The 26,281-nt window shown below is 37.0% G+C and overlaps 1 protein-coding gene across 4 annotated transcripts in view; it reads left to right on the plus strand.

The window, feature by feature from the left end:
- The window catches only part of LOC117419695 (membrane-associated guanylate kinase, WW and PDZ domain-containing protein 2-like), a 293,429-nt gene that overhangs the window by 206,413 nt on the left and 60,735 nt on the right, over positions 1–26,281 (plus strand). For 3 of the 4 annotated variants that reach the window (XM_034032701.3, XM_034032702.3, XM_034032706.3), the window contains exons 7-9: positions 11,744–11,801; positions 12,537–12,661; positions 13,988–14,170. In XM_034032701.3, coding sequence (XP_033888592.3) covers positions 11,744–11,801; positions 12,537–12,661; positions 13,988–14,170 — 366 coding nt within the window. Of the gene's footprint in view, positions 1–11,743; positions 11,802–12,536; positions 12,662–12,972; positions 13,102–13,987; positions 14,171–26,281 lie in introns of all 4 variants that reach the window. The other variant, XM_058986121.1, reaches the window with a different exon arrangement.

The raw sequence follows: 26,281 nt of genomic DNA on the forward strand, positions 1-26,281 counted from the left end.
CTCTCCAGTCCATATTTACTATACATATAGATCAATCAGTAGCTTGATACAATCTGTAAAAATACACGATACACACACACACACACACACACACACACACACATATATATGTGTCGTGTATTTTTACACATTGTATTAAGCAAGAGAAAGTGCCAAACGACTGGAACAACGCATCTGTGATACTTTTACGTAAGAAAGAACATACAGAAGACCTCACGAACTACAGACCTATTAGTTTACTTCATATAATCTACAAAGTGTTTACCAAGATACTCACCAATAGACTGCAAGATAAATTTGACTCGGCACAATCAAATGAGCAAGCAGGATTCAGGAGTGGATTTAGCACAATGGATCATCTTCAAGTTGTACGGCAAGTGATTCAAACCAGCAACGAGTATGAACTACCACTTTGCTTGGGATTCATCAACTATGAAAAGCCTTTGACTCTGTTTACGCAAGATCTGTATTAAGCTCTCTAAAGAAACAAGGAATTGAGAAAACATACAGAGACTTGATCAGCACTATATACAGTAAAGAATGCAACATCCACAGTAAGACTCCATAAAAACAGAGACAAAATCAAGATTAAAAAAGGATTTTGTCAAGGAGATACAATTTCCCCAAAGCTCTTCATGGCCATGAAGACATTTTCAAAACACTGGACTGGGAAAATAAGGGGCTGAAGATCAGTGGACCCTACTTGAATCACCTACGATTTGCTGACGACATCACAACATGCCGAGAAGAATTACAAACAAGAATACAAGAACTACACGAGGCTAGCGTCAAAGCAGGTTTGAAAATGAATCTGAAGAAGACTCAAGTCATGTTCAGTAACTATACCACCACAGGCAATTGAAGTTTATGGGATCAAGCTTGAAGAAGTCAATAACTACGTATGCTTAGCACAGTTAGTTTCGGCAACAGAGAACCAAATGTGCGAAATCAACAGAAGAGCAAAAATGTGCTGGAGTGCCTTTGGGAGATTAAGCATGGTTCTGAAAGGGAAAGTACCCTTATACCTCAAGAGGAAAGTCTTCGACCAATGCGTGCTGCCAGTGCTAACTTACGGATGTGAAACCTGGACCCTCAATTCAAAAATAACTCACAAATTACAAATGACTCAACGGAAGGAATGGATAAGAGCTCAAACTAAAGTATGCAATGTTATTATAAGAGCGAAAAAACTGAAATGGCAGTGGGCCGGACATATAACAAGAAGAACAAACCATCGCTGGACCAAGGATGTACTAGACTGGATCCCAAGAGATATAAAGCGACCAGGAAAAAGACCTCCAGGAAGATGGCAAGATGAAATTAGGAAACACACTGGAGTAATGTGGATGAGGGACGCAGCAGACAGGCTTTTATGGAAGAATCTTGGGAATTTTGGGAGGTGGCAAAGACAGGAGAAGGAATTTGTTATTTTAGATAAATGGAGTGAAGGGATCATACACTATTTAATAGCACCCCCTGCCCCTTGCAAATGAGTTCCTTTGGAATTGGGTGATTGTCAGGCATATATTTCCCTGTAATATATCTTGCATGTACTGTACATACTGTATATATGAAATGATAAAGAGATATGTAAGATTTAATACATACATTACAGTGTAAAACTGCTGAGGATCGAGATCGATTATGAATCACAATGCAAGGATGCAGGATAACATGGGAAGTAGATGGCAGGGTAATGTATATAAGTTTTATACTGGAGAAAAGTTGGAATCAAAGCTAATTGATTTGGAATCTCAAAAGTACAAACAGAGCGTTTGTGAAGGTTTAGCTTATAGGCAAACGGATGAAAGCGCTAATGATCGGTTACAGACAACCAATACAGAATTGTGATATGTCATTACTGGAGCACATAACGGCAATATGTTTTTTAGTTTATTTTTTATTGTGGGCAATTTTGTTGCACACACTCTCTCAGCTGTTCAGTTTTTAAAGTAAAGACAGAAGATTATGCTTGGTGAGGCATAGGAAATTAATTTAGGATCCAGTCCCAGATTCTGGAAATATGACTAAATGTACCAATCTGGATTGGGGTTATCGCAATAGAACCACAGTTCATCATTTTAAAATTGGCCAACTTTTTAAATGCTGCCACCCTTCAACTCCATATGAAAGTTAAATAAATTGGTGCTGTAGATGCGTGGATGGAAAACGATTTCAATACTCTTTGCAGTGCATTGGACATCTATTTAGGAGAAAGACACAGTGTTCTATTGTAAAAACGACCCTATGTATAAAAAAGGTTAACTAAAGATTTTGTAGTACATATTATTAACCAGTTTATTTTATAATGATCTGCACACTGCTATCAGTGTAGTTTATAGTTTCTAGATTATGGTAATGATTAACATATTGTATTCAATTTATATGACTTGCCATTGATCATCTTGATGACTGTTGTTTGTAACTTGCTGGCTTAGTTTTTTTTTTCTGCAATTGCTTTGTTTCCAAAAAATTGATTGATTTGAAATGTTCATTTTTAAAATGTTGTCAATAAAAGTGTACAAGATCTATAACAGAAAACGACATGCTTTTGAAAACCGATTTGTGCCTCTGGAGTGCTAAACAAGTGCAAGGACAAGGGTTCAATGGTTGTTTTGTCACTGTCACAGGCTGACATTAATGAAACCCTTAATAAGCAAAATATCTCTAAAAATGCAAATTAAATATCCCATTTATAGATTTAGTGAGGAGCAGATGCCTACTTTCCATACAAAGTTCTTTTTTTGATACTGTCAGAACAGATAACGCATCTGGCAGATGGCAGTACAAATCCAATACAGAGAAAATGGACTAGGTGATTTCATATGTCTGTGTCATTAGAAGGACAAGAAATTGACTAGACATTTGGCCATTTAGCATGTATTCCCAATTGACCTGTGATAGTACTGTGTTAATACAACGGACTAAGAACAGGGACGGACACTTTCACATTCTGGCTATGCTAGACTGGAACCCGATTGAACTGCCATTACAAGAAAGGAATCATAGTTTCCAAGTTGTTGTTGACTCGGTAACTGGTAAACAAATTATGCAAAAATGCACTGCAAAAATGAAATGCAGATAATTATTGCGTGCGACAGCTAACATTTGTCTTAAAGACAGCAGAGAAAAATGCCCTGGTAGTATTGTTTGTTGTTTTCTTGCTGTGCTGATTAAATCTTTCACAAATCTCTTTTAAATCAAATATAATGACGCAGTATAACAGCCCATTTGGTAGTGTACATCTAGGCAGTGCAGCAAGCTGTGAACATGCTTTATCTACAGATCATTCAAATTCTCATCAGCTATTTTTTATGTTTATATTTTTTAGAAGAAAAAACTAAATATTACTGATTTATGGACAAAACATACAACCATGTACTGTAGAAATAATTTTAAATCTAATGATTTATAGTGCTGCTAAATATTTCCAGACCACATCTAACCACTTTCACAGCTTTGTAAATTCAAAGTTTGTAGAGGTAGTACATTTCTAAAACAACATTGTGGAAGAGTACGGTATGCACCTGTAGCACTATGCACAATACACATGTATACACTAGAGGCCAAAAGTTTGGAAGCAATAGGTGATTTACAAAACGACTGCCCCCTTACTTACTAAATATCATTGTATCTCTGAATGGATAATTGTCTCTTCTATAAAAAAAAATTAAATGAGCAAGACATCTCGCAGGTAAAATAGTACCCCTAAATGGTCTCCTTTTTCTAGGAAAGGAGGGCAACTGCGGATGGGGGTTTCTTGCCTGATAACCCCACTCAGCCAACTTGCTCAGTAAATATCTTGGTATACCTGAATAAATAATGGATTCATGTTTAAATATATGCAAAATAATTTAAAGAGCAAGTCAGCTCAAGTACACTGGTACCCAAAATACAACCCATTTACTACCAATGCAGAATGGTGGAACATGTATTCTCTATTTTTGACTGCCACTATGAGTACAATATTCAGTGTAGTGTTGTCCTTGACTGTCATTAACTACTTTTTGAGGGTAAAAAGAAGAGTAAATGTCTTACCCAGTCATTCTGCATTAGTAGGAAGTAGATCAAATGTGGGATGCCACTGCACATGTGAGATGTCTTGCTCATTAAAATCTTTTGTATATTTTTAAAGAAGAGACGATAATGTATTCGGGGCTACCAATTTATTTAGTAAGTAAGGGGTCTGAGTGAGGAAAATGGGCAATAAAATCCCCACCCCCAATCGATCTGCAAATATTTGTTGCTTCCAGCGATTTGGCCTGTACTGTAACAAAAAATACCCATCTTCCAACAGAGCAACAGTTCAGTAATAGCTCGTAAAAATCTGGGATGGGCAACTTTCTTTGACGGAATCAGAGAGCCATGAAAACCACTAGCATTGAAAAACCTTTTGTGGGCCATACGTTTATTTTAGTAGGCTACATAATGTATACTTGCAGTACTTCAAATATCTGCAGCAATGTATGCAGCATGTTAACAGGAGAGTAAGTGGTGAATAAATGATCATAATAAAAAAATAAAACATCTTAATGTAGTTTTTTAGTTTGGCATTATTTGGTCAGAAGGAAATTTGTGGTTCAAGTTATATTCTGTGGGCATGCGTATGGAAGGCTTGTATTTTTTAGCTATCTTTCTTTTATGATAATCTGTCTGATTTGTAAATGCTTCTCTGCCCACCAAACTTGCATCGCAGCGACCTGACATTTCAACAGATTGAATTTCCTTCTACTGTACGGCATGCGTGCTATCCAAACAAGCACACAACCCCACCCCAACCATTGGTCTTCTACATTGAAAAAGGCACTTTAGACTTGGAGCATGCCTATCATAGCAAAACAATACTGGGCCTGGTGAAGTAGGCCACACTTAATATTTATTGAGTTAGTGTACTTAAATATTTTTCAGTGTTATTCTATAATAATTTATGTCCACTACGTTTCATACCTAGAGGTTATTGACATTGAGAGTACTGAAGCACAATCAGATGGAAATGAACAGAGTACACACATACTCTGCATAATGTGTAGACCAATTAATGAAAACAAAAGATGACAGGCAGCTAAAGCATTTATCGAAACAAGTAGCCAGGAAGCATATACGATGTTGTGGTTGTACAAAGAAAAAGAAACTCCGTCCATACCATCGGCAGCAAAGATGGCACTGATTCAGCACTGACAAGACTTCTGGTGAAATCATTATCGTTTCTCAGTGACTAACTCTTAATTCCTTCCAAGAAATCTAAATTCTGTTCTCCAGAATGGCCCATATAGGCCTCGCTTTTAGTCTGTTTCTCATGAAACAGTAGTTGGTGCAGTTTAGGAAAAAGAAGCTCTTTTTGTCCAATCACTTACTACATTTTAGTCGGACCGGCATGGGGAAAACTGCTAGTTTACACAAAAGCATGTGTTATACATTGAAGACATTTCTAATTGTTGTCCAAACCTGTAAATAGTGTGCATACATACATACAGTGAAACTCGCTTAATGTCAGTCCTTCTAATGTCACACTCCACATATCATCACCACATTAAAATGTCCTAAACAGAATATAATGGGAGTCAGTGGAAACCAACTTTGGTTGTTATCACACTATATCAATCACATTTATCAACATTCAACGGATTTTCACCCCACTTAGTGTCCTTTCAAATGGCGTGCATGTATATTGACACTTTTTGTATACTGTACACTACATGATCATGGTTTTTGACATGCAGTAACTGTTCAGCATCTGTTTGAACTTCAGTGTTTAGTTTTGTTAGCATTAAAATTAAAATGAAAAAGTCTTGTAATCTAAAAGATGTAGACATAACCACAAAGGCTGACAAAATTGCTCTGACAGACAAAGAATTTTAGCAAATGTACTCTTTTCAAATAAACAAAAGCATGCCATAAATAAAGCGGCTAAGTGACAATGACAATGTTGTGTAACTTTATATAGTGTATAGTTTTTGTAATGGTGTTTTTTTTTGTATTAATGGTAACCAGAAATGCTTATTTTGCCAGGTTATTAGTGAACTGATTATGTCAACACCACTGTCACCATTTCTGCCCAGTACCTTTTAAGTGAGTTTGACCATATTTCTTAGATTATTATGCATACTGTACCTTATGTAAAACAGGCGTCCTTTCTGTAACACATATTACTGAGCCGGCTGAGCTTTAAAAAAAAAAAAAACACACACTTGTGTAAAGCCCCGGTCACACATTTTTAAAAATCGTTCCAGTTCAAATGAATGGAGGTGGTCACACCACAACAGTAACGATCATTGTAAACGATAACGATAGCTAGCGTTTCGATCGCTTTCAGAGCAATTTTTTTTTTTGCTACAACGATAACGATAAATGTTCCTGGCCAATCAGGGCTGTATCGTCACCTGCCACATATCATAACAAAGATGGAAGATGAGAAGATGGAGATACTTGTCTTGGAGGTCGAAAAAAAACCCACTGCTGTACGACAAGAGCACCAATCTTTTCAAGGATTCAAAGAAAAAGAAGGACATGTGGATGGCAATTGGGGATAAAATAGGAGTCAGTGGTGAGTTCTGTTTGAATTTATTATGCATGCGTGTGCGTATATAATGTTATTGTTTTTTCCCCTAGTGTACAGTTGTTTCAAGTGAATGAAGTCTAAAATGACAGAAAATATAATTAGGCCGAGTGTATTTGAATTAAATTGCAAATACTGACAGTACTTTAGCAATACTGTGTTGGGACACAGTGGTCTATATTTACAGAGCATTTTTTCACAAATTCACCATCACTTTTTCTAAAATAAATTTATAAACTACCGTCAGTATTAGCAATTAAATTCAGATACACCTCGGCCTAATTATATCATTATTTTTTCTGAAGTCTGTAAATCTATAAAATACACAGCATCTATAAAAATAAGCCAGATGTGCTGCGTTTATAACCTTCAGAAAAAGTAATGCTAACGAATTTGTGGAAAGCGCTTTATAGGCCGCCAAAGCTTATAAGTTAACTTTATTTTTGGGAACAATGTGGAATCGCAAGAACAAAACTTAATGAAAAAAAATCCTACTCCGATTTAATAAAAAAAAAAAATACTACTGTTATGTCTGTCCTCATGTATCCCATCCTTCTCCTGGAGGTGAAAGGCTCATCACCTTGGAAACGAGGTTAAACAAAAATAATGGAAACAAATGACATTGGGCAATTGCAATGTTCTAGAAACGTGAAAGACAAATGTATAACTGTTTAGTGACTACTCCTACTACGACAAATAATAATAATAATAATGCACATAACTTCACCACGAACATGCAGACCTTGATTTAATTAAAGGAAAATATGCTATAATGAAACATGTAGCAAAAAATACCTTCTCTCCATTTAAGAAAGATCCATACAAATGTTTACCTTAAAAGGGGAAAATGAAATTCCTCTAAACTGCACACCCTAGTATCAATATCATTTAAAATCTTGAAAGAAGCTGCAAATAAACATAAACATTTGAAATCAGATGAATAAGATATTTAATGGTCCAACTTTGTAAGAAATAAACTTGTAATATTTGACATCGTGCCAACAACATATACATATACAAATACATATTACATTTTGTAATATCATGGTAGCTAATGTTTTATGTATGGGCTCTTCATTTAATGTGCCTGTCCAAAGCAGGCGCTTCTCTGCCATGAGACTTCACCAGCTGCGGACATGAAATAATTATTCAATGTCTCCCTCACAGTAAAGGCTTCTTTTGATGCACGATTACCTCTCAAACTGAGGTTTTCTATAGCACCAGGACAATCACATACTTGGCAATTGAGGCTCCACTTCTGCTTGATTGGGTGCACAGACTGTTGTCTTCTGTATAAAATTATGCAGTACACATGTAGTCTTGATGACTTTGTCTACATTTTGTGGACGAAGCTGTATCCTCCTCTGGTAGATGCTCCACTTTGCAGCCAGAATGCCAAATGCATTTTCCACTACTCTGCTAGCTCTTGACAGCCTGTAGTTGTAAATACATTTGTTGTCATCTAAGTTTTGTCCAGGGTAGGATTTCATCAGATTATATTTTAAGGGAAATGCCTCATCTCCTACTATCACATGTGGTACGTCTCCAAACTCTGGTGCACCAAGCAGGGGTTTAGCAGGCAGGATAGAGAGACTGGTATTATGCCACCATCACTGTTGGATCTGTATGATCCAACATCAATGATAGTATAGCAATACATGTGATCCACCAATGCCATCAGCACCACAGAAAATGTACCTTTGTAGTTGTAAAAGGTTGATCCGGAGTTTGGGGGAGCCTGTATAACCACATGCTTGCCATCAATGGCACCAATGCAATTTGGAAACTGCCATCTCTTCTGCAAGCCTTTCCTTTGCTCCTATGGGCTTCCTGAACTTGGTCGTCTCCTTTAGGAGGTCATCTTCCAATAGCGCCAGAATATCGTTGAACCGGCACTCAGACATCCTGAAATATTGAAAGAACTTGTCTTCATGGGAAGACAGTTCTCCCACGAGTGTGTGGAATTCCCCTAACTCCTCCCTACGCTGTAATATTCTGTGTACCTACATTCGTCTTCTCTGTCTCCTATGCCTTCTGTTGATCAAATACAACTGGAGTATTTCTTAATGTTCCTCATCACTGTCCCTCATCTTGCTGGAAATAAAAGTGGGCGTGTACTAAAAAGTTGATTGGCATTTGCTGTACAGTATATCGAAGGCCTTTTTCATTCTGGTGTGACTGCTCCATAATTGATTTATGGTCATCGTTATCAATCCAGGTGTGACCAGGGCTTAACTCTATATAAATAACAGCATAGTATACTGTACTGAATATTATTACCTGTGTATACTGCAGACCATGAGTATAGCTCACAGCCTTCTAAAATGTATAAAGGGCATGCATTATAGTCATGAAATTATGATACATTAATACATGCAACCAATTGCTGTATGCATGTTTTGGCCCCTGGAAGTAAATACAGTTCTGAGCTTTGCAGAATCAATACTTATTCCTCTGAATAATACTGTCAGTCTTGTATTAACAACATGAAAAATAATGAGTTATTGATTGATGATTTTGGACACATTTGTGAAGCTGTGTGCTTGGCTTGCAACCCTGCATCTGAATCTATATCTCATAACACTGTACTTGTTTTTATTTAAAATATACATCTTTACCAGATATTAGTTTTGTTCAGGGCAGTTGTACGGTTGGAGATTCAATGCCTGGAATTAACAGAGAGGAATCGATAATTGGGTATATAGTGGGTTTTAGTGACTCATAAAGAGATGTGTGTAACTCAGTTAGAAAGCTGGGGGAAAAATATGACTAATTATTTTGATTGTTGTTCAGCTGCAGTAGAGTGTGTATATGAAAACTGACTGGCTAAAAATGTGTTGCCTTGTTAAATATGTATCTCCTCAAATGCACTTTTCTTGACAGAGGCTTTGCAATACACTGGTTTCAGATGAGTGAGACTCCACTGAACCTGCATAAAATTGAAAATTTGGCAGGTCTACCAAAAAAAAAAAAAAAAAAAAAAAAAAACAGAGAATGGATTTTATATTTCTGAGCTGTAAACAAATCTCCCAGTTAAATTAGTGGTGAGAATGTCTTCCAAAAGCTTGACTTCTCATAGATTCATAGATGCATGTTGTGATATCAATGCAGTTTTAATTGTTATTCATACTGTAGGTGTTTTTTTTTTGTTTTTTTTGATGATTCCTCTGTCCTAACGTGTCTGGACTGCAGTCCCATTAAATTACATGTTCTGTGCTTCTGGATTCTTCAGATGCGTTTACTCTCCTGTCTTTATGAAGCATGTAGCTACTACAGTAAGTAAGCCAACAAACCACAGCAGGGTGAGCAGTAAGACATATCTTACACACTCTGGAGTGGGTTATTGCACTTACAAGATGGCTCTATCAGTAAGATTTTAAACTTTACCTTTGTTTTATTGAATGTATCCTTCTGCCAGTGCAAATCATATACCTTGTCTTTAGAACCTACACATTTGCTGGAAAAACATATTACTGCTGATTACAGTATTATTAGTACTTTTTTTTTTGGTTAAGATATTGAAGGTTATTTTTTCTACTTCAGTTTTAAAATATTATTTCCCTGTAGAGGAAAACTAGCAGAAAAACAAAAGAATATAACAGCTTACTTACATGTCTAATACACGTTGGTCATTAAAGTTGACATTTGAAATTGCTGTTTCTCTAGTACAATGTTCGTACTCTGCACCTTTCTTATTCTCCAAGCACGCTGCCTGGGTTTCTTCTCAACCCCAGTTTAACTTCTCCAGTCGATGAGCCGGTCCCTCGTATCAGTCAGCTTGAACAAAACTGCTCACTGCATAATAATACTGCCTACTCCATTATCTTATCATAACCTTATTGCATCTTCAATCAAAACTTTTCTGTTTGTTGTTTTTTGTAGACATGAAGTCTGTAGTTTGCGTAATCAATTTAGCTTCAGTACTTCACAACAGTACATTAAGCATACTGCTCACAGCCAATTACTTAAAGTGATCATTGCATTATTATAATATTTCTTATTAGCAGAAAGAAAGGTCTGATTCTATTAGTACTATGGGTGATACAATTGCATCGTATCCAGGAGGTCAGTGTTGGATTGAGATGGCATTAAATTCAGTGTCCATGTGGGTAAATACTCTGTCACTGGAGATTTAAGAGCTGTTGAGATACTGGTATTGTTTGTATTTCCACTTTCTATTGTGTTGCTTTTTATGTATTCTACCTTCTATTGTTGAACCACAAAAAGCTAAGATGGGGTAATATAAATGCTATAATCACTGCACAGTATAGTAGTTGAATGTGGTTGCTGTTGTAATACCATGGGTGTTCTAAAATTGGCTTGACAAAGAAGAAAAGGTCAATTGTAATGGCTCAACCAGTCACTGAACATGAACCCAGTTGAATGAATGTTTGGCATTATTGAATGTGTATGAATACTTTTTGTACTTAAAAACTTTTAAAAACAAAATATTTGTAAAGTATATGAATACTTTTACTTATAGTTTAACAGAATATTATAGGACCGATCAGAAATCAGCAGGATACTTGTATCAGGAAATTATGGGGTGTGTGTGTGTGTGTTTATATATATATATATATATATATATATATATATATATATATATATATATATATATATATATATATATATATATAGATAGATATTACACAGTGCACTCTGTTTATAAAAATTATTTATATAAGAATCAACCGCATATAGTTTTCAAAACCACTGGGACAAAATCATGCTTATACTATCCATGCTAAAATACTTAGCTTGTAAGAATCAAGCAATCTGCTTATAAGAATACATTTGTGGCAAACTGACTGCGTGTATTACGATACTGTATCAAGTGCAATGACGTGTACATCCAATAAAGCTGTTTTTTTAATTTTAATTTGATCACATCTTGCGTGATTAGTCACGTAGTAGTCACTGGTCATTCCAGTTCATTTAATTGTTCTTCATCCAAATCGGCATGTCTACTTACTAATTTGGTCATTCAGTTTTATATTTACAGCTGTACATCTGTAACTGTAAACAAAGTGACTGTCGGTATTTTAAATTCTGTGAGAGCACAGTGATTTTGAATATGTGACAAGGCTCCAACTGTCCATCCAATATACGGACAGCCAGCCCTGGATTATAAATAAATGTAATTGACAAAATTGCTAAAATAATGGTCTTCTTGTTGGAATATTTCAGAGCTTCCATATGGCTGGGAGAAAATTGATGACCCCATTTACGGCAATTATTATGTTGAGTAAGTTTTCAAGAATATTATTAATTGTCAGTTCGCTTTTGATTCACATTAATAGTCTGAACATCTGTCAGAGGGGTGAGAGGAAAGGGGGACGACCAAAAACATTTGAAAATACGTATATTTGGATTAATGTAAATGGTGCATAAAAATGTACTGCAGTGTGTCCCAATTATTATATATATTTTTAAATCCCCATTTAAATTAGTTTTGTACACTTTTTTCTGGGATTAAAGTATACCAACATTTTTAAGTAAGCTGTTACTGCCATAACTGGCTATTTTAACCCAAGAAGTGGCTGTGGTAACTTTTAAGTTAAAAGGAATAGCATTGTTTATAGGAAGCGGAGAACATTGAGGAGGGAACTTTGAAGAATATACAAGTACATTTTGTGTGTAGGTGAATGCATCTTAATGAATTGTGTGTAGATAGTGAGATGTGTTTTTATATATAATGTGTGATGTTTTGCTAACTAGTTATGTCTAATACAAATTATCATATTTGCATATGTAAAAAGTATATTGTGTTATACTAAATGTCTTCTACTACATCAGGAGATTCAGTATCATTTTTTTTTTTCTAAAATTTATACATTCAGAAGAAGGTACTGAACCTACATGACTGGAGATACAGCCCACTTGCTTGAGCAACACTACTAAAAGTGAAAATAAATTGAATATAGTTGTTTCTTTGTTGTCACAGTTATAATGTATTTATTTTTTTATGCTTCAACCCCAGTCACATAAACAGAAGGACCCAGTTTGAAAACCCTGTTCTGGAAGCAAAACGAAGACTACATCAACAGCAAATGCCAAATCAAGACCTCCCTTCTCCGCCTTTGCAGGCGGTACAAGTCTTCCAAGGTAATCCCTCATATCCCTTCTCAAAGGTTTTTTCAGGTGTAGAGGTATAGTGGGGTGCTTACGGTACTCCTGATATTCATTCACCTTACATTGCAATTACTCCAAGCATATTTCAATGTGTTTTGTCTCTTAAGATCTAGCCTATTCTGTGTGTTTTACTACTAACATGTAGCTGTAGCGGCATATGAGTTCATATTGTAAGAGTGAAAATGAATAAAGAAAAACAGTATCAGAAAAAGACAATCAGTATTCGGTAGGGAATGTGCATGAGACTGGAGCCTACGAATGAGGGTTTTTCTCCTTTGTAACAGTAGAGGGCTCTTCATCAACATTACCTAGGCCCAAACTCGCTCACTTTGGCCCTGCACCCCAGCGGTCCCGCAGTATGAATGACCTGTCCCAGTTTCGGAGTGGCAGTGCTGGAGTGTGCGGGCTGCATGGTACGTTGAAGTGCAGCTTCCAAGGAAAGCTGCGCTCTTGTAAAATAGTGGGATACGCTGCATCACAAAGCCTACTTTTTTGTTTATCCTTAGCTTGTTTTCTTTTTTTTTCTTTTGCCAGCCCCCGGGGCACTGGAAGCACGGTGCACCCCCTTGATTTTGCCAGCTGTTTTAGTGAAGCTCACTCGTACGTCTTTGTATTAGTTCCTGGCTCAATCACCTACACTGAAATATCTGACTGTCTTTAAAAAAGTTTGTACCAAAATGAGACATTTAATTTGTTAAATTATTATTAATTCAAAATTATTAAACAACTGGTAGAATAAAAAACAGTCCCATAAAGGAACTATTTACAGATTCACAACATTTAAATATATAATAAAGTGGTGGTTGAAGAAAATAAATCCATTAAGATTGAATATGGAGACTGATGGAGGCTTAATTTATACTTTCAAATGTTACTGTAAACACTATGCATACCTACTATAACATCTCTCATTCATTACTGTACATCCTTCCTTTTCCCACTGAGCCACAAGAGAACAGGGCAAAGTCCCATGTATCTCCTGAGTGAATTTGTAGACTGTCCCTTTTAATCAATGTATACAGCTTCAGAATGCTAGATATCAAACAGATGGTTTTTACCCCAAACTCTGTACATGTATGGCTGTATGTATAATACAATGTAGTTGTTTGGCTAATGTTATGTGCCATGCCTCTATTTAAAGGTTAACAGTTGCTTTTCAGTGGAATGGAATCTTTATTTTTTGTATTTATGTGTTTTGTCTAATAACGTGGACCTGCTCCCAGTGCCCTTTCTGTACAGACCCTTTCCTTTCACCTGACTTTTCTGTTTCTGTTTTCCCATTGTGTTAAATGAATGTAGAAAAGCCACTCTTCACTCGAGATGCCACACAGCTGAAGGGAACATTCCTCTCGACGGCCCTGCAGAAGAGCAGCATGGGATTCGGGTTCACTATAATTGGAGGCGATGATCCTGATGAGTTCCTGCAGGTGAAGAGTGTGATACCGGATGGGCCTGCTGCACAGGATGGCAAAATGGATACTGGTAATAATTAATGCATTTATTTTAGGCAACAGTGAAGATTTGGTTTCTGTGGCTAATGGTTTTAAAACAAACAGCTGCTTTGCAATGTAAAAAAAAAAACTGTTATGTTAGTTTCAAATTAGGTAACAGGATCCTTGTAGTGTGGCAGTATTTTGTAATTAGAGTCCATTTGCTCGTTATGTATGGATGTGTATACAGTGCTTTAAGGCTGCGCAAAATTGCTGCAGCCCTTGTTATTGCTAGCAAAACTAATGGGGTGTGTTTTTTTTTTTACTGTCAAATTTGCAAAAAGGCAATCGGCTTCCAACTTAGTACTCGGAGTAGAATAAATCGTTGGGTTTATTATAAGTAATCGATGAATGGTAATCGGAAGATTCTTTTTTAAAAGTAAATGTTTGTTTTAAGAAAGAGGATGGCGTTCCAGTGTCAGAGATTGTAACAACAAATGCAACTGCTGCATGAAGATTCTGTACCAAGGGAAGGACTGAAAATGAACCTGCCCGCCTTTAACAGTAATCTCTGTACTTGCCCAAGCCCCATTTCATATATCTTTTAAATTACATTTCTGAAAAGTAATTCTATATAATGCTGGTATTGAATATTATTCTAGAATGCTATCACGTTTTAAGAGTTATGTAGCTTTTACTGCTCCTCAGTCTGAAGGCAGGCCTACTGTGGTGTGTCGTACAATTTTATCAGAATTTCTTGTATTCTTCCCACGTTTTTTATTTTCTTTTAAGCTTGTGTTACACTTTGCATGCCCCAGGGGTGTAGCTATAATAAGTGCAGGTGGTGCAGCTGCTACAGGGCCCACAAGCCTTTGGGGCCCACTCGCTCTTCAAAAGGGACAAATAAAATATGTGAACATTTTTAAATGTTTCTGTTCACAATAAAATAAAACAGTAGGTCTAACGAACAATGACAAATTAGTTAAAGGACTAGCCGGCACCTTTCCACTAGCCAGCACACACCACCAAGTACCCTACTGCTAGTAAATTGGTTTTCAACCCTATATATGGGCATGGATATGACCACTTTGTGTTACAGCCCTTGTAATTTCTCAACTGTAAATCAGAAATTAAAACCCAATATATCCACAATAAGGCATCAAGTAGCTGTTTCCAATGGTATGTACCGGGGCCCATTCCAACCTAGCTACACCCCTGGCATGCCCCCAAGCTGTGTATAACATCAGCAGGACAGACTTGCATGGAACTTGCCTCCCTAGCATTGCTCCTGTTCTAAGTTTTCTGAAGTATTTAAAGCTTCTCTGCAGACTACATCTATGTAGTATATCCCCTGGCAGAACAGTTCAAGACCGAGAAACATTCATCTGTTTTGTGTTGAGCCCTCAGGATTACTGTATGTGCGTCATTTAAATTCATGTCTTCACTTAGGGATTTTTAAAATCCACCTTACCTCTACACTAGAACATGTATCTGAGAAATTGCCTCCTAGTGCACACTCACTTCAGGTGTTGTAGCTCAGACTCACTCACCTGGGTATTTAGAACTCCACACTTGATCTGGACAGAAGCTTTCATCTGGCATCGAATAAAATGCTTTGAAATACAGACACTTATTTTCACAGTTTGTGATTTATAATGTAATAAAAGAATGATAATGTTGCATGTTAATTCACAGTTTTTAGAATCAGCCTGTTTATTACAATGCTGAATACCTCTGGTATATGCCAAGGTCCGATTTTATTGTTAATGTGCCATCTGGTTATCTCTTACCATATGTGGGATAAATGATGAGAGAATGATTAGGACAAAAAAAACGATCCCAGCTATCGCTGAGCATTCCTCTGGACAAAGTCATATGTTTGCAAAATATTGTGGGAGTTTGTAAACCCTTTCCATTTTGGTAATTTGTTCCCTCCTGATCCTAATGCACTTACTGTTTGAAATTGTAAAAACAAGTTTGTGTTCTAGTACATTTGATTTGCTCTTTGGGGAACTCAGCTATCAGGTCAGTCTTAAAGCATGAATGAACAGTTTGTACATCACTGAAATAAACTCACAAACTTGTTATACTTGACCCCTTTCGTTATACCAGTCCTGTAATGTAGAGAAGAAAACAGGACTGGTTAATAGTTACCCATTAAAATTAACCAGAACGAGCAACAGTAAATATTCAAAATAAAGAAATGAAGATATGAACAAAATATTACTTTTAAGTGATATCTTACAGCCAAATTCAGAAACAATACTTGAGTTCTAACTTAATCTATTATAAGGATTGAACTTCAGTGGAGGTTTTTTTTTTTTTTTTGTTAAATATTTTTTCAAGGAAACCGAGTGGTTGTAATTTGCTGTCTGCATTAGCATATGTTTGCTCATCTCATTATGTAGTGATAGGAAATGCTGTATTTAGACAATTTTAGAATACAATTTTAGAAAGAGTAGTTGCAACCCAACTAGATATATCCCTTTAAACGGAGTAATGGAGAAATTCCAGTCTGGATTCCGTAAGGCTCATAGCACTGAAACAGCTCTTGTAAGAGTGGTTAACGACCTGCTCTTAAGCTCTGACTTGGGCTCTCCTTCAGTATTAGTTCTCTTAGATCTAAGTGCTGCATTCAGCACTATAGACCACTCCATTCTACTTAACCACCTTGAATACACCTTGGGACTGCCTGACACTGTTCTTTCGTAGTTTAAGTCCTATCTTGCAGACAGATTCCAGTTTGTCTCTTATGGGGAGGACAGATCTGAAAGGTCTGATGTCCTATATGGGGTCCCACAGGGCTCTGTCTTGGGTCCACTTTTGTTCTCACTATATGTGCTTCCTCTGACTTTATCCGTAGACATGGGGTGAATTACCATTGTTATGCAGACGACACACATTTTTATTTGTCCGTAAAGCCAGGATGTACTTGTGCTGGTGGGCTACTTACGGCTTTTCTAACAGATATTATTATTATTATTATTATCTATTTCTTAGCAGACGCCCTTTTCCAGGGCGACTTACAATCGTAAGCAAAAACATTTCAAGCGTTACAATACAAGTAATACAATAAGAGCAAGAAATACAATAACTTTTGTTCAAGTAAAGTACAAGTTTGACAAACCACAATTCAATAATACAGCAGGTAATAGTGATAGTTACATCAGGATATGATTAAATAGTGATAGTTACATCAGGATGTGATTAAATACAAAGTACTACAGGTTAAAAACTTGGCAGATTACAGTATTCTGAAGTACAGGATTAAATGCAGTAAAATCGGGGCTGATAAAAGCAAAATAAAGCACATTTACATGAAGGGTGATAGTGTCCCAGGATACAAACAGAGGAGTTCTACAGGTGCTCTTTGAAGAGGTGAGTCTTAAGGAGGCGCCGGAATGTGGTCAGGGACTGGGCAGTATTAAGTGATGGATGAATTTTCTGTTCCTGAACTCAGAAAAAACAGAGGTTATGCTAGTGGGTTCCAAAAAACAAATAAATAATGTGGTATTACAAGAGCCTGAGCTTAGTAACTTCTCTTCAGGTCTTAGTTCAGATATAAAAAACTTTGGCGTTATTTTTGACCCCACTCTGTCATTTTGAGAAACATATTAGCGAAGTTACTAAAGTTTCCAACTATCATTTGTGAAATATTGCAAAAATTAGACACATCATTTCCATATGTGATGCCGAAAGACTTATGCATGCATTTGTATCACCCAGAATTGATTACTGTAATGCACTCCGCTTTGGTATCCGAAAAAGTGTGCTATTTCGACTCCAGCTCATCCAAAACACCGCCGCTAGGATCCTAACTAAAACTAGCAAAAGTGAACACATTACCCCTGTTCTGGCTCCTTTACATTGGCTCTCGTGGAGTGTAGAATTGATTTTAAGAATTTGCTGCTAACCTATAAAACCCAGAATGGCCTGGCACCTGTTTATTTACAAGAGTTATTCACCCTGTATGTACCCAGTCATTCACTTAGATCACAGGATGCAGGTCTTTTGATTGTCCCGAGGGTGAGTACAGGGCTTTCTCACACAGAGCACCACAGGTATGGAATGCCCTTCCTACCTTTGTTAGGGAGGATGGGGCTGTTACAGCTTTTAAATCTAGACTTAAGTCTTACTTCTATACATTGGCCGTTCTATCCTAGTGTGCCTTTACTGTCTTTTTAAACATTGTTTTGCTGTATATTGGTTGTGTTTTTTGGGTTGTATTTGATTGTGGATTGTTGTTGCTGTACACTTGAGATGCCTTTAGTGTGAATGGTGCTTTATAAATAAAATTTGATTTGATTTGATTTATGTGAGGGAGTGGGGGTGGAGTACAGTATCCACCCTCCCTGTTTCTCAGATGGGGATTGTTCTGTCCCATAATTGGCATACAAAAATGAAGCACTGTCTTCTGATCACAAAACTTAAAAAAAAAAAAAAATGGAGAAGTATTGCAGTGGTGGGAAAACAAAGTTTGATTTTTTTTATGTCAGTATCACTGTCATCCTCAGATTCTCTGTCACTTTGGCAATGTGTAGAGTTTTCACAGCTCTGTCCACAGTTTGTTGGTGAATCAGGAGCAACAGACTCCATTACATTTCCCTGAACAGCCACAGTTGACAAGCTCCATGAGGGCATTTGGAGCAGGCAAGATATCCATTCAATTGAAAACGAGATCCCCTTCAACCACAGGCCACCGCTTTTCCAGCAGGGTCCGGTATAGTTGGTTTGACTTCCAGAGCACGTCTCCATATGGCAGCCTGGTAGTTTGCCCTTTGTATGTGCTTCTTTAATGCAGCTCTGCATGGTAGTAACCGGTTGCTCTGAAGATTTCTGCTGCAGAAGAGTTTGTAATGGCACTCATTAACATCATCTCCTGCTTTACCATACAAGGAGCAGACAAAAGCTTCACAAGACTTGAGTAGCTCTTTTATATCAAACTGCTACCCCAGTTTGCTAATTGACGAACAATGTCCTGCACTGTTGACAGTTAAGTCAAAGGAGAGTTTCTCCCCCTTTCCCTAGAATGCACTGGTTGTGGCACAACCTGTGAAAGCATGCATTCCAGGCAGAGCTTCACACACAGCTAGGCTCAAGTTCTTAAACATAGCTTCCATCGGGTGCATATTCTTGTTCCAGTTCTTGCTGGAATGTCCTTCTGCAAAAAAGCAATCCAGCACTAGCACATCTGTGTCTGGAGTCTTGATCGCTACAGTGGTGTTTCCCTCATCGCCTGCATGTCTGTCGTAAGAGTGCATCCAGGGGAGCATATCTTTCGCACAGTCCAAATATGGTTCCTTCTTGCCTTGCCTGCCCTGATAAATGACAAAAGCAGAGATACCATTTCTATGTAGGAGGTCCAGAATTCTGCCATTGGGCCATTGTCGATCTTGCAGAATTCAAGAAATAACTGGTGCAAAGCATCAAACTTGGGCATTTTAAACAAAAACAACAGTATCCTTTGTGAACTGCCCTCGAATCTCTTCTACTAATAACTTCTACTAATGGCTGAAATTCTGTCTCATTGTGATTGCATTCCTCAAGCCATTGTCTAAATGTTTCCCATTGAAGTCACATTAGGGCTCCCATCATAACTTTATGTATGCGGACTGCGCTGTTGTAGTGACAGCCTTCTAGCACTCCATTGATAGATCCCAATCCAATGATTTCTGATTCTAGAAGGATGTCCCCGAGTCCAGCATCTGAAAAGTGTTTCTCTATTACAGCAAGTAGGGTACAAGCTATGTGAAAACCTCCCATGCAAGCGATTGAATTCCATAGGGTTCTTCCAGATGACAGCTACTGCTTTTGCATATATGGCCTGATCAAAAACCACAACGCCATAATTTGCCAGAAGGCAACAGATCTTTGGAAGGAATGACAGATTTTATTCTTAAGCTTCTCAGTTCTGTACTCAGGGAGCTTCAATTCCTTCGTCCAGCAACAATTCTATATAATGCTGTTGAACATATGACTTAGAGAGACATTCTGTTCCATCTATAACTCGCTTTTGGATCTCCTCTGCCAGATAGCGAAAGGCAATATCAAACCCTTTACAGGGTATTTAGGGTTTGAATGGAATTTAAATCACGTTAAAAAGGTATATCTATATCGATATAGATAGATAAACACACACACACACACACGTGTACATTATATATTTATTTTGGCGACACAGTATTTGTAAGGTTGAAAATTAATTGATTAGGTTTCAGGTGTCGGTAATGTATAGTCTGTCAGCATTATATACCAAAAACTTTATTCCGTTATATGTAAATATATACATATGTATTTATTTTCTTTAAATTACCTGGAATAGTCAAATTTCACTAATGAGAAGTAAAATCAAACTGAACCTGAGGCCTTACTATGCTGTTACATGAAGCTTTTGTCCTTCATCCTAAGGCACACAGCCTGATTGGAAGAGTTGCCAAATGTACATGGGCATAGGGCCAGAACTTCAAGGGAGAACTCCACAGATGTCATCACATCTTTAGATCATTAAGTCGTAATAATGATGATGCATAATTACCCCAAGGTATCAGTGGTTTTGAGTAAAGTAGTCAATTGAAAGTAATGAAAAAGTATGCATGAAGTGAAATTTTTTTTATTGTTACAATTAGTTACTCTGTGCTTTTAGACAGAAATGAGAGCCAGGGGATCCAGAATGGAAATTACACTTGTGACAGTCCTTTTAGATTTTTCAAGCCTTTTCTTAAGACACTTTACAAAATGTGCCGTTCTCTTGAGTCGAAGTGCCTCATATTAATTACAAAATTACTAAAGATGATTTCTGAAGAGAGCTTGAGTGTGTCACTGATACAACTTAAGCTGGTCATTGATGTTCCTGATTAGAAGTCGCAGATGTGAAACTTAGCTTTGGTGGTGTAAATGTTCTCAGTGTTTGAGGCAGAGATGGTGGGTTGTCAAGGTGCATAGTGTAGCATTGCAGGGCTACAAGACTATTTTCTGCTTGTCCACCATTGTAATGTTGTCAAGTGTATCGGCCTGTGCATTACCTTCCATGTACTGTTTCTAGCAGAGAGTTGTGAGTCTGATCTGAATGATTTAAAAGGATAAAACAAGCCTTTTCACTTGAAATGCAGAGTTTCCTGAAGCAGGTTCTACTGTAGCTAGAGATTTCTGAAGCAGTCATGTTTTGAAGTTCCATAGTTTGGATCAAGACCATATATTTAAATCTGAAGCCTGCTTATCCCCAAGCATGTATATTCAGTTTACAGTACGGTATATATACCCTAATTATAGTGAGATATATACATAACAAAGATAGTAAAGGAGTAATGGTGATTTACAAACCAAACCTGTGGATTTCATATATGCAACTGTAGTAACGTAAAGCTGATGCAGTATTTGTAAACTGCTTGCTACTGTAGTTTTACCTCTATCTGAAACCTTTTGTGATTTGTTATTTTTTTTTTTCTTTTTTTTTTTAATTTAGTCATTGCCAATTAGTTTTTATTATTTTCTCCCCAATTTGAAATGCCCAATTATTTTTTAGGCTCAGCTCACCGCTACCACCCCTGCGCTGACTCGGGAGGGGCGAAGATGAACACACGCTGTCCTCCGGAGCGTGTGCCGTCAGCCGCCCGCTTCTTTACACACTGCGAACTCACCGTGCAGCCGCCTCAGAGCTACAGCGTCGGAGGACAACGCAGCTCTGGGCAGCTTACAGGCAAGCCCGCAGGCGCCCGGCCAGACTACAGGGGTCGCTGGTGTGCGGTGAGCCGAGGACACCCTGGCCGACCTAACCCTCCCTCCCCCCGGGCGACACTCGGCCAATTGAGCGCCGCCCCCTGGAAGCTCCCGTCCACGGTCGGCTGTGGAATAGCCTGGACTCGAACTCGCGACGTCCAGGCTATAGAGCGCATCCTGCACTCTAGCGAGTGCTTTTACTGGATGCGCCACTCGGGTTGTGATTTGTTATTTTATAGCAGTGTAAATGTAATCTGTTGCATTACAGAGAGAATGGTACAACAATAGTCAGACAGTGTTATTATCCCCATATTGGCTATGAAATATGCACTGTACAATTCCCACCAGGACCACAGCAAAGCATTCCCTCACAGTCCTTGAAGGTTTGTGATTTGGGCCCAGTATGTCCAATTTCAGTGTTGTGTACCCTGTCTGAATAATGATTAAAATATTTTATTTAATGATGTATTACATGTACAGTGTCTTCTTAAATATTGGCCAAATTATATTTAAGGAATTAAAGTATTTAATGGATACATTGCCTTTCTTTTTTAATCATTCCTCTAATCAAACAGGTCCTTACAGAATATGTAATGGTAATAACTAGTCTCCTTTTGTGCTCCTATTCTTAAATGACCTTTCACTTTTTCACTTTAAAAAAATTGTAAAAAAATATACATTTTCGAATTTGATGAACGAGATCTTAAGAGTTCTCAAGACGCCCAGCTGACAATGGCAGTGCAGGGTGTTTCAGCCCTAGGAGCTCCATTCTGAGTGATCAGATCTCATGTATTGTTCTTTAAAAGGCTAGAAAGGCAGCATGTAAAACCCTGATGACAAAATGCAGCATTTATGTTTGGACAAAAGAAGGAAATAAAAACACATTTCAATGCCATAAAATATTCTCTCTTTTTGTCACCTACTTCTTTGAATTTTCTTCACATTTTCTGTAAGCCTTCTTTAATCTCCTCTGTTCAATAAGCATTCCTGTATGGAGGTGGGTTAATATAGGTGCAGACTCACTTTCAACACCTTATCTCTCAGAACCTATTTAAAATAAATATTTGCACTGCTGTATAATTACCCTTGCCAGATGCTTGCGACCTTGACTGCTCCCTTTGCCCTATGGCCTATTATAGGGGCCACAGTATTAGTATGTGCTATTTGTTTTTTGCGGGTGCTTGAGAACATACAGTAAGTGTGTCTGTGTTCTGAAGTAACAGTCACATTACCATTTGCCACAGGAAATCCTTTCTTCTTGTTTATTTTCTTCTGTTGAAACCAAGCATATATCTGTACATACTTCACTGTGCTGGTCTGAGCTATTATTTTAAACAGCCCAGATCTTGGTTAAATACAAACTGGAAGAGCACAAAGGTAGACATTGTTAATCCTGAGACATTTCTTTTGAAGCAGAGTAGCCTTTTATTTTTTCATAATCTAGATAAGAATTGCTCTTTTTACTGCTGCCCTGTTATCTGCACACAGACCATGTTGCAATATATCCAATCTGCTGCTTCTCATCTTATTTGACTTTTTTTTAAATGTATTTTAATCATATTAAACTGTTAAGCTTTCCATTAAATCAAATATAAGGCAGGTAGTGCATTTAATAAGTCATGTTCCAAAGGCACCCTTTTGTCTTTTATTATAGTGTTATCAATAATCTTAACCTGTTCCTGGTACCTTTTTCTTTTTTTTATCTACAATATATGTTATTTATATATGCTATTTATATCATATAGTAGTTTCATTTCTGTGCTCATTGGGGTGTAAGATACTAGTACTGGATAGCTTATTATAGATCTCTTGACTGTGATGGCACAGGTGATGCTGAGCTGTTTTGGCTTTTTTTAAACCTACAGAACAGTCCAATTTATCAGAGGCGTTTGAGTCAGAGCAGTGATGAAATCAGCCATGTCACTTTGCCACTTTCAGATTGTAAACTGCTTCTCTGTAGTGTTTATAAAATCTCTAGGTAAAACACAGCACACAGTAAACTGTATTGAAAAAATAATTCTAGTCATTTGTTTTTCCTACTGTTGGGGTTACAAACTTGTATTAGTAACTCGAAACAGGGGAAACTGCAAACAATTTATATATATATATATATATATATATATATATATATATATATATATATATATATATATATATATATAGATGCTGTGTTTTTAGGCAGGGTGTGACAAGGCTAAAACAAGTATATAAAACTAAAGAACGTGTATTATATTGGTCAACAAATCAAAGAAATCAGTATGGCATTTGTACATCATAAAAAAGAAATACTACATTTTGAGTTTGGTGTTTGCATCTGCTGTAAGGACCCCACATTTTAAGAATTATCATTGTCATGTGACCTGACCAGTACAGGTTAATTTAAAAAGCAGAGGTACTGGTTCAATTCCTTTCTTTTGTCTGAGACCAGTGGATTATAAAAGTTGCCCTTAAACGCAATAAATTGTACTTTTTCTTATCAGATAGTAGCTTGCCCATACTTTACTATGCTCGCCGTGCTGCTATGCGATATGCTGCAGCAAAGGCTTTCATAAAGGATTCCTTTACGATTGTGTTTTGCTCTTATAATGAAGGATAAAAGTTAGTAGTCTATTGGGGGTTGCAAGAACACAGTTTAGAACATACTGACGGCTGTAAGATTCTCCCAATCAATATTTTCTACATCTGCGTTTACTAACCCTGGGGAGTGTTGAGTTTACAGTATCATTGCCATTTCTCTGCATCTTTGTAAAGGGCAGGTTAACAGTGTAGTTTTCAGTCTGTATGGCAGGCCCTGTCGAAAATGCACTAGGAATTATACAGCTTCTTTCACAGTGACAGGTGAAATGGTTGCTGACAAAAAGCATGTCAGTCCTATCCCTGAAAGCCTGCTGAAAGCTCTGACCTTTGTTAGATTAATGAGCCAAGCTCCCGTACTTTGGACCATCAGGGGACTTCCATTGGTACAGTTTAAGTACCCCCCTTGTACTTTAACACATGTCATTTGGGTCTCCAAAGGCAGCACTGTCACTTTGTACCGCAGTGCAGTTTTTGACTCTTCAAAAAAAGATGTCATTCGGTTATGTGGTAGAAGTTTTTCTATTTCTTCAGTTGACTTTTTTGAATTTATCTGATATTTTCTCAATGTCTTGTTACCACTTTGAGGAAATGTATTTTAATTGCATTATTTGTTTAGGGGAGATGGTAGGCAAGATTGTACTGTATATACAAGGGTTTGCCCAATACAATCACAAGTTAGTTGAAATAAGTATTATAACAGTGAATTAAACCATGTCTAGTATAGAATTATATAAATTAGTTAGGAAGCAAATGCTGTAGTGTGTCATTCTTGTGGTGCTTAGCCTACATGAATAATACAGCACAATGCTCTATGTTCAGTATTTAAATACAGTATTCATAGGGGTTGCACGAGTTGGAATAACATAATTTTTTCTCATTAGCTGAAGCTCTAAAATAAAAATGTAATTAAAAGAAATGACTTAAAAAAATGTACAGCGGTCGATTATCTTCTTTATACTGGCTGGCAGTCTTTAAATCTTAAACAACCTTCATTGATTCTCAAAAAGAGTCCAATTGATTTTGCTCTAACTGGTTTGAAGATGAAAATCTCTTATCCGTTTTAAGCATTTTAACTCCATGATGATGGATAATTTACACGATAATCGATGTCAACATCAGGGTTCCATTTACAACACTAGAAATATATATTACCGTCACTTCACATTTTCTTATATGAAAGATGCACAAATTATGTTAAACGTGTATTTGATTTGTAATGGTATTTTTTTATTGAATTTAAAGTCAAAACGTCTTTTGCACCTTTTTCCATTCGGCACTGCCTGTTGAAGAAACGCAGCTGTCACATGTGAGTTGCTTCTGGGAAATTGAATTCTATAGGAAAAAACATCAGAATATTTAGTTTTTGTCTCTTCCCATACATATAATTTTATATATATATATATATAAAATTTATATATTTATATATATATTTCTTTTTTAAAGAACTCAAAATTTCAGAAGCTTCAGGCATTGGCTGAATCACTGCTTTTTCCATGACTGACATGTTGTAAATATTGACTTCGTTCCTTCATACAACATCTTGAAGTTCACCGGAAGTGTAGCATTGAAGTATCTACAAAGGGGTATTGACACATTTTCTCCACTAACAGCGTCAAATAAATTACCATTAAAATATGAAAATCACCTTTTACCATAATGTGTGTTTTTATGATGTAGGAGAATGTGAGACCTGTGAAATGATGGCAAAACATATTAAGAATTATGGTGACCTGCTTTTGCATATTCTTTATAATGATCGTGCTGAGTACTGAGTACAGATCTTAGTTAAGTACCTGCAGCTTTTTGTTTTGCAAGCATCAAGATTCTTGTAAAGCTGTTAAAGAAAATTACGTAAATTGACTTAATACAA

The sequence above is a fragment of the Acipenser ruthenus genome, chromosome 14, assembly GCF_902713425.1.
Source record: "Acipenser ruthenus chromosome 14, fAciRut3.2 maternal haplotype, whole genome shotgun sequence".
NCBI lineage: Eukaryota > Metazoa > Chordata > Actinopteri > Acipenseriformes > Acipenseridae > Acipenser > Acipenser ruthenus.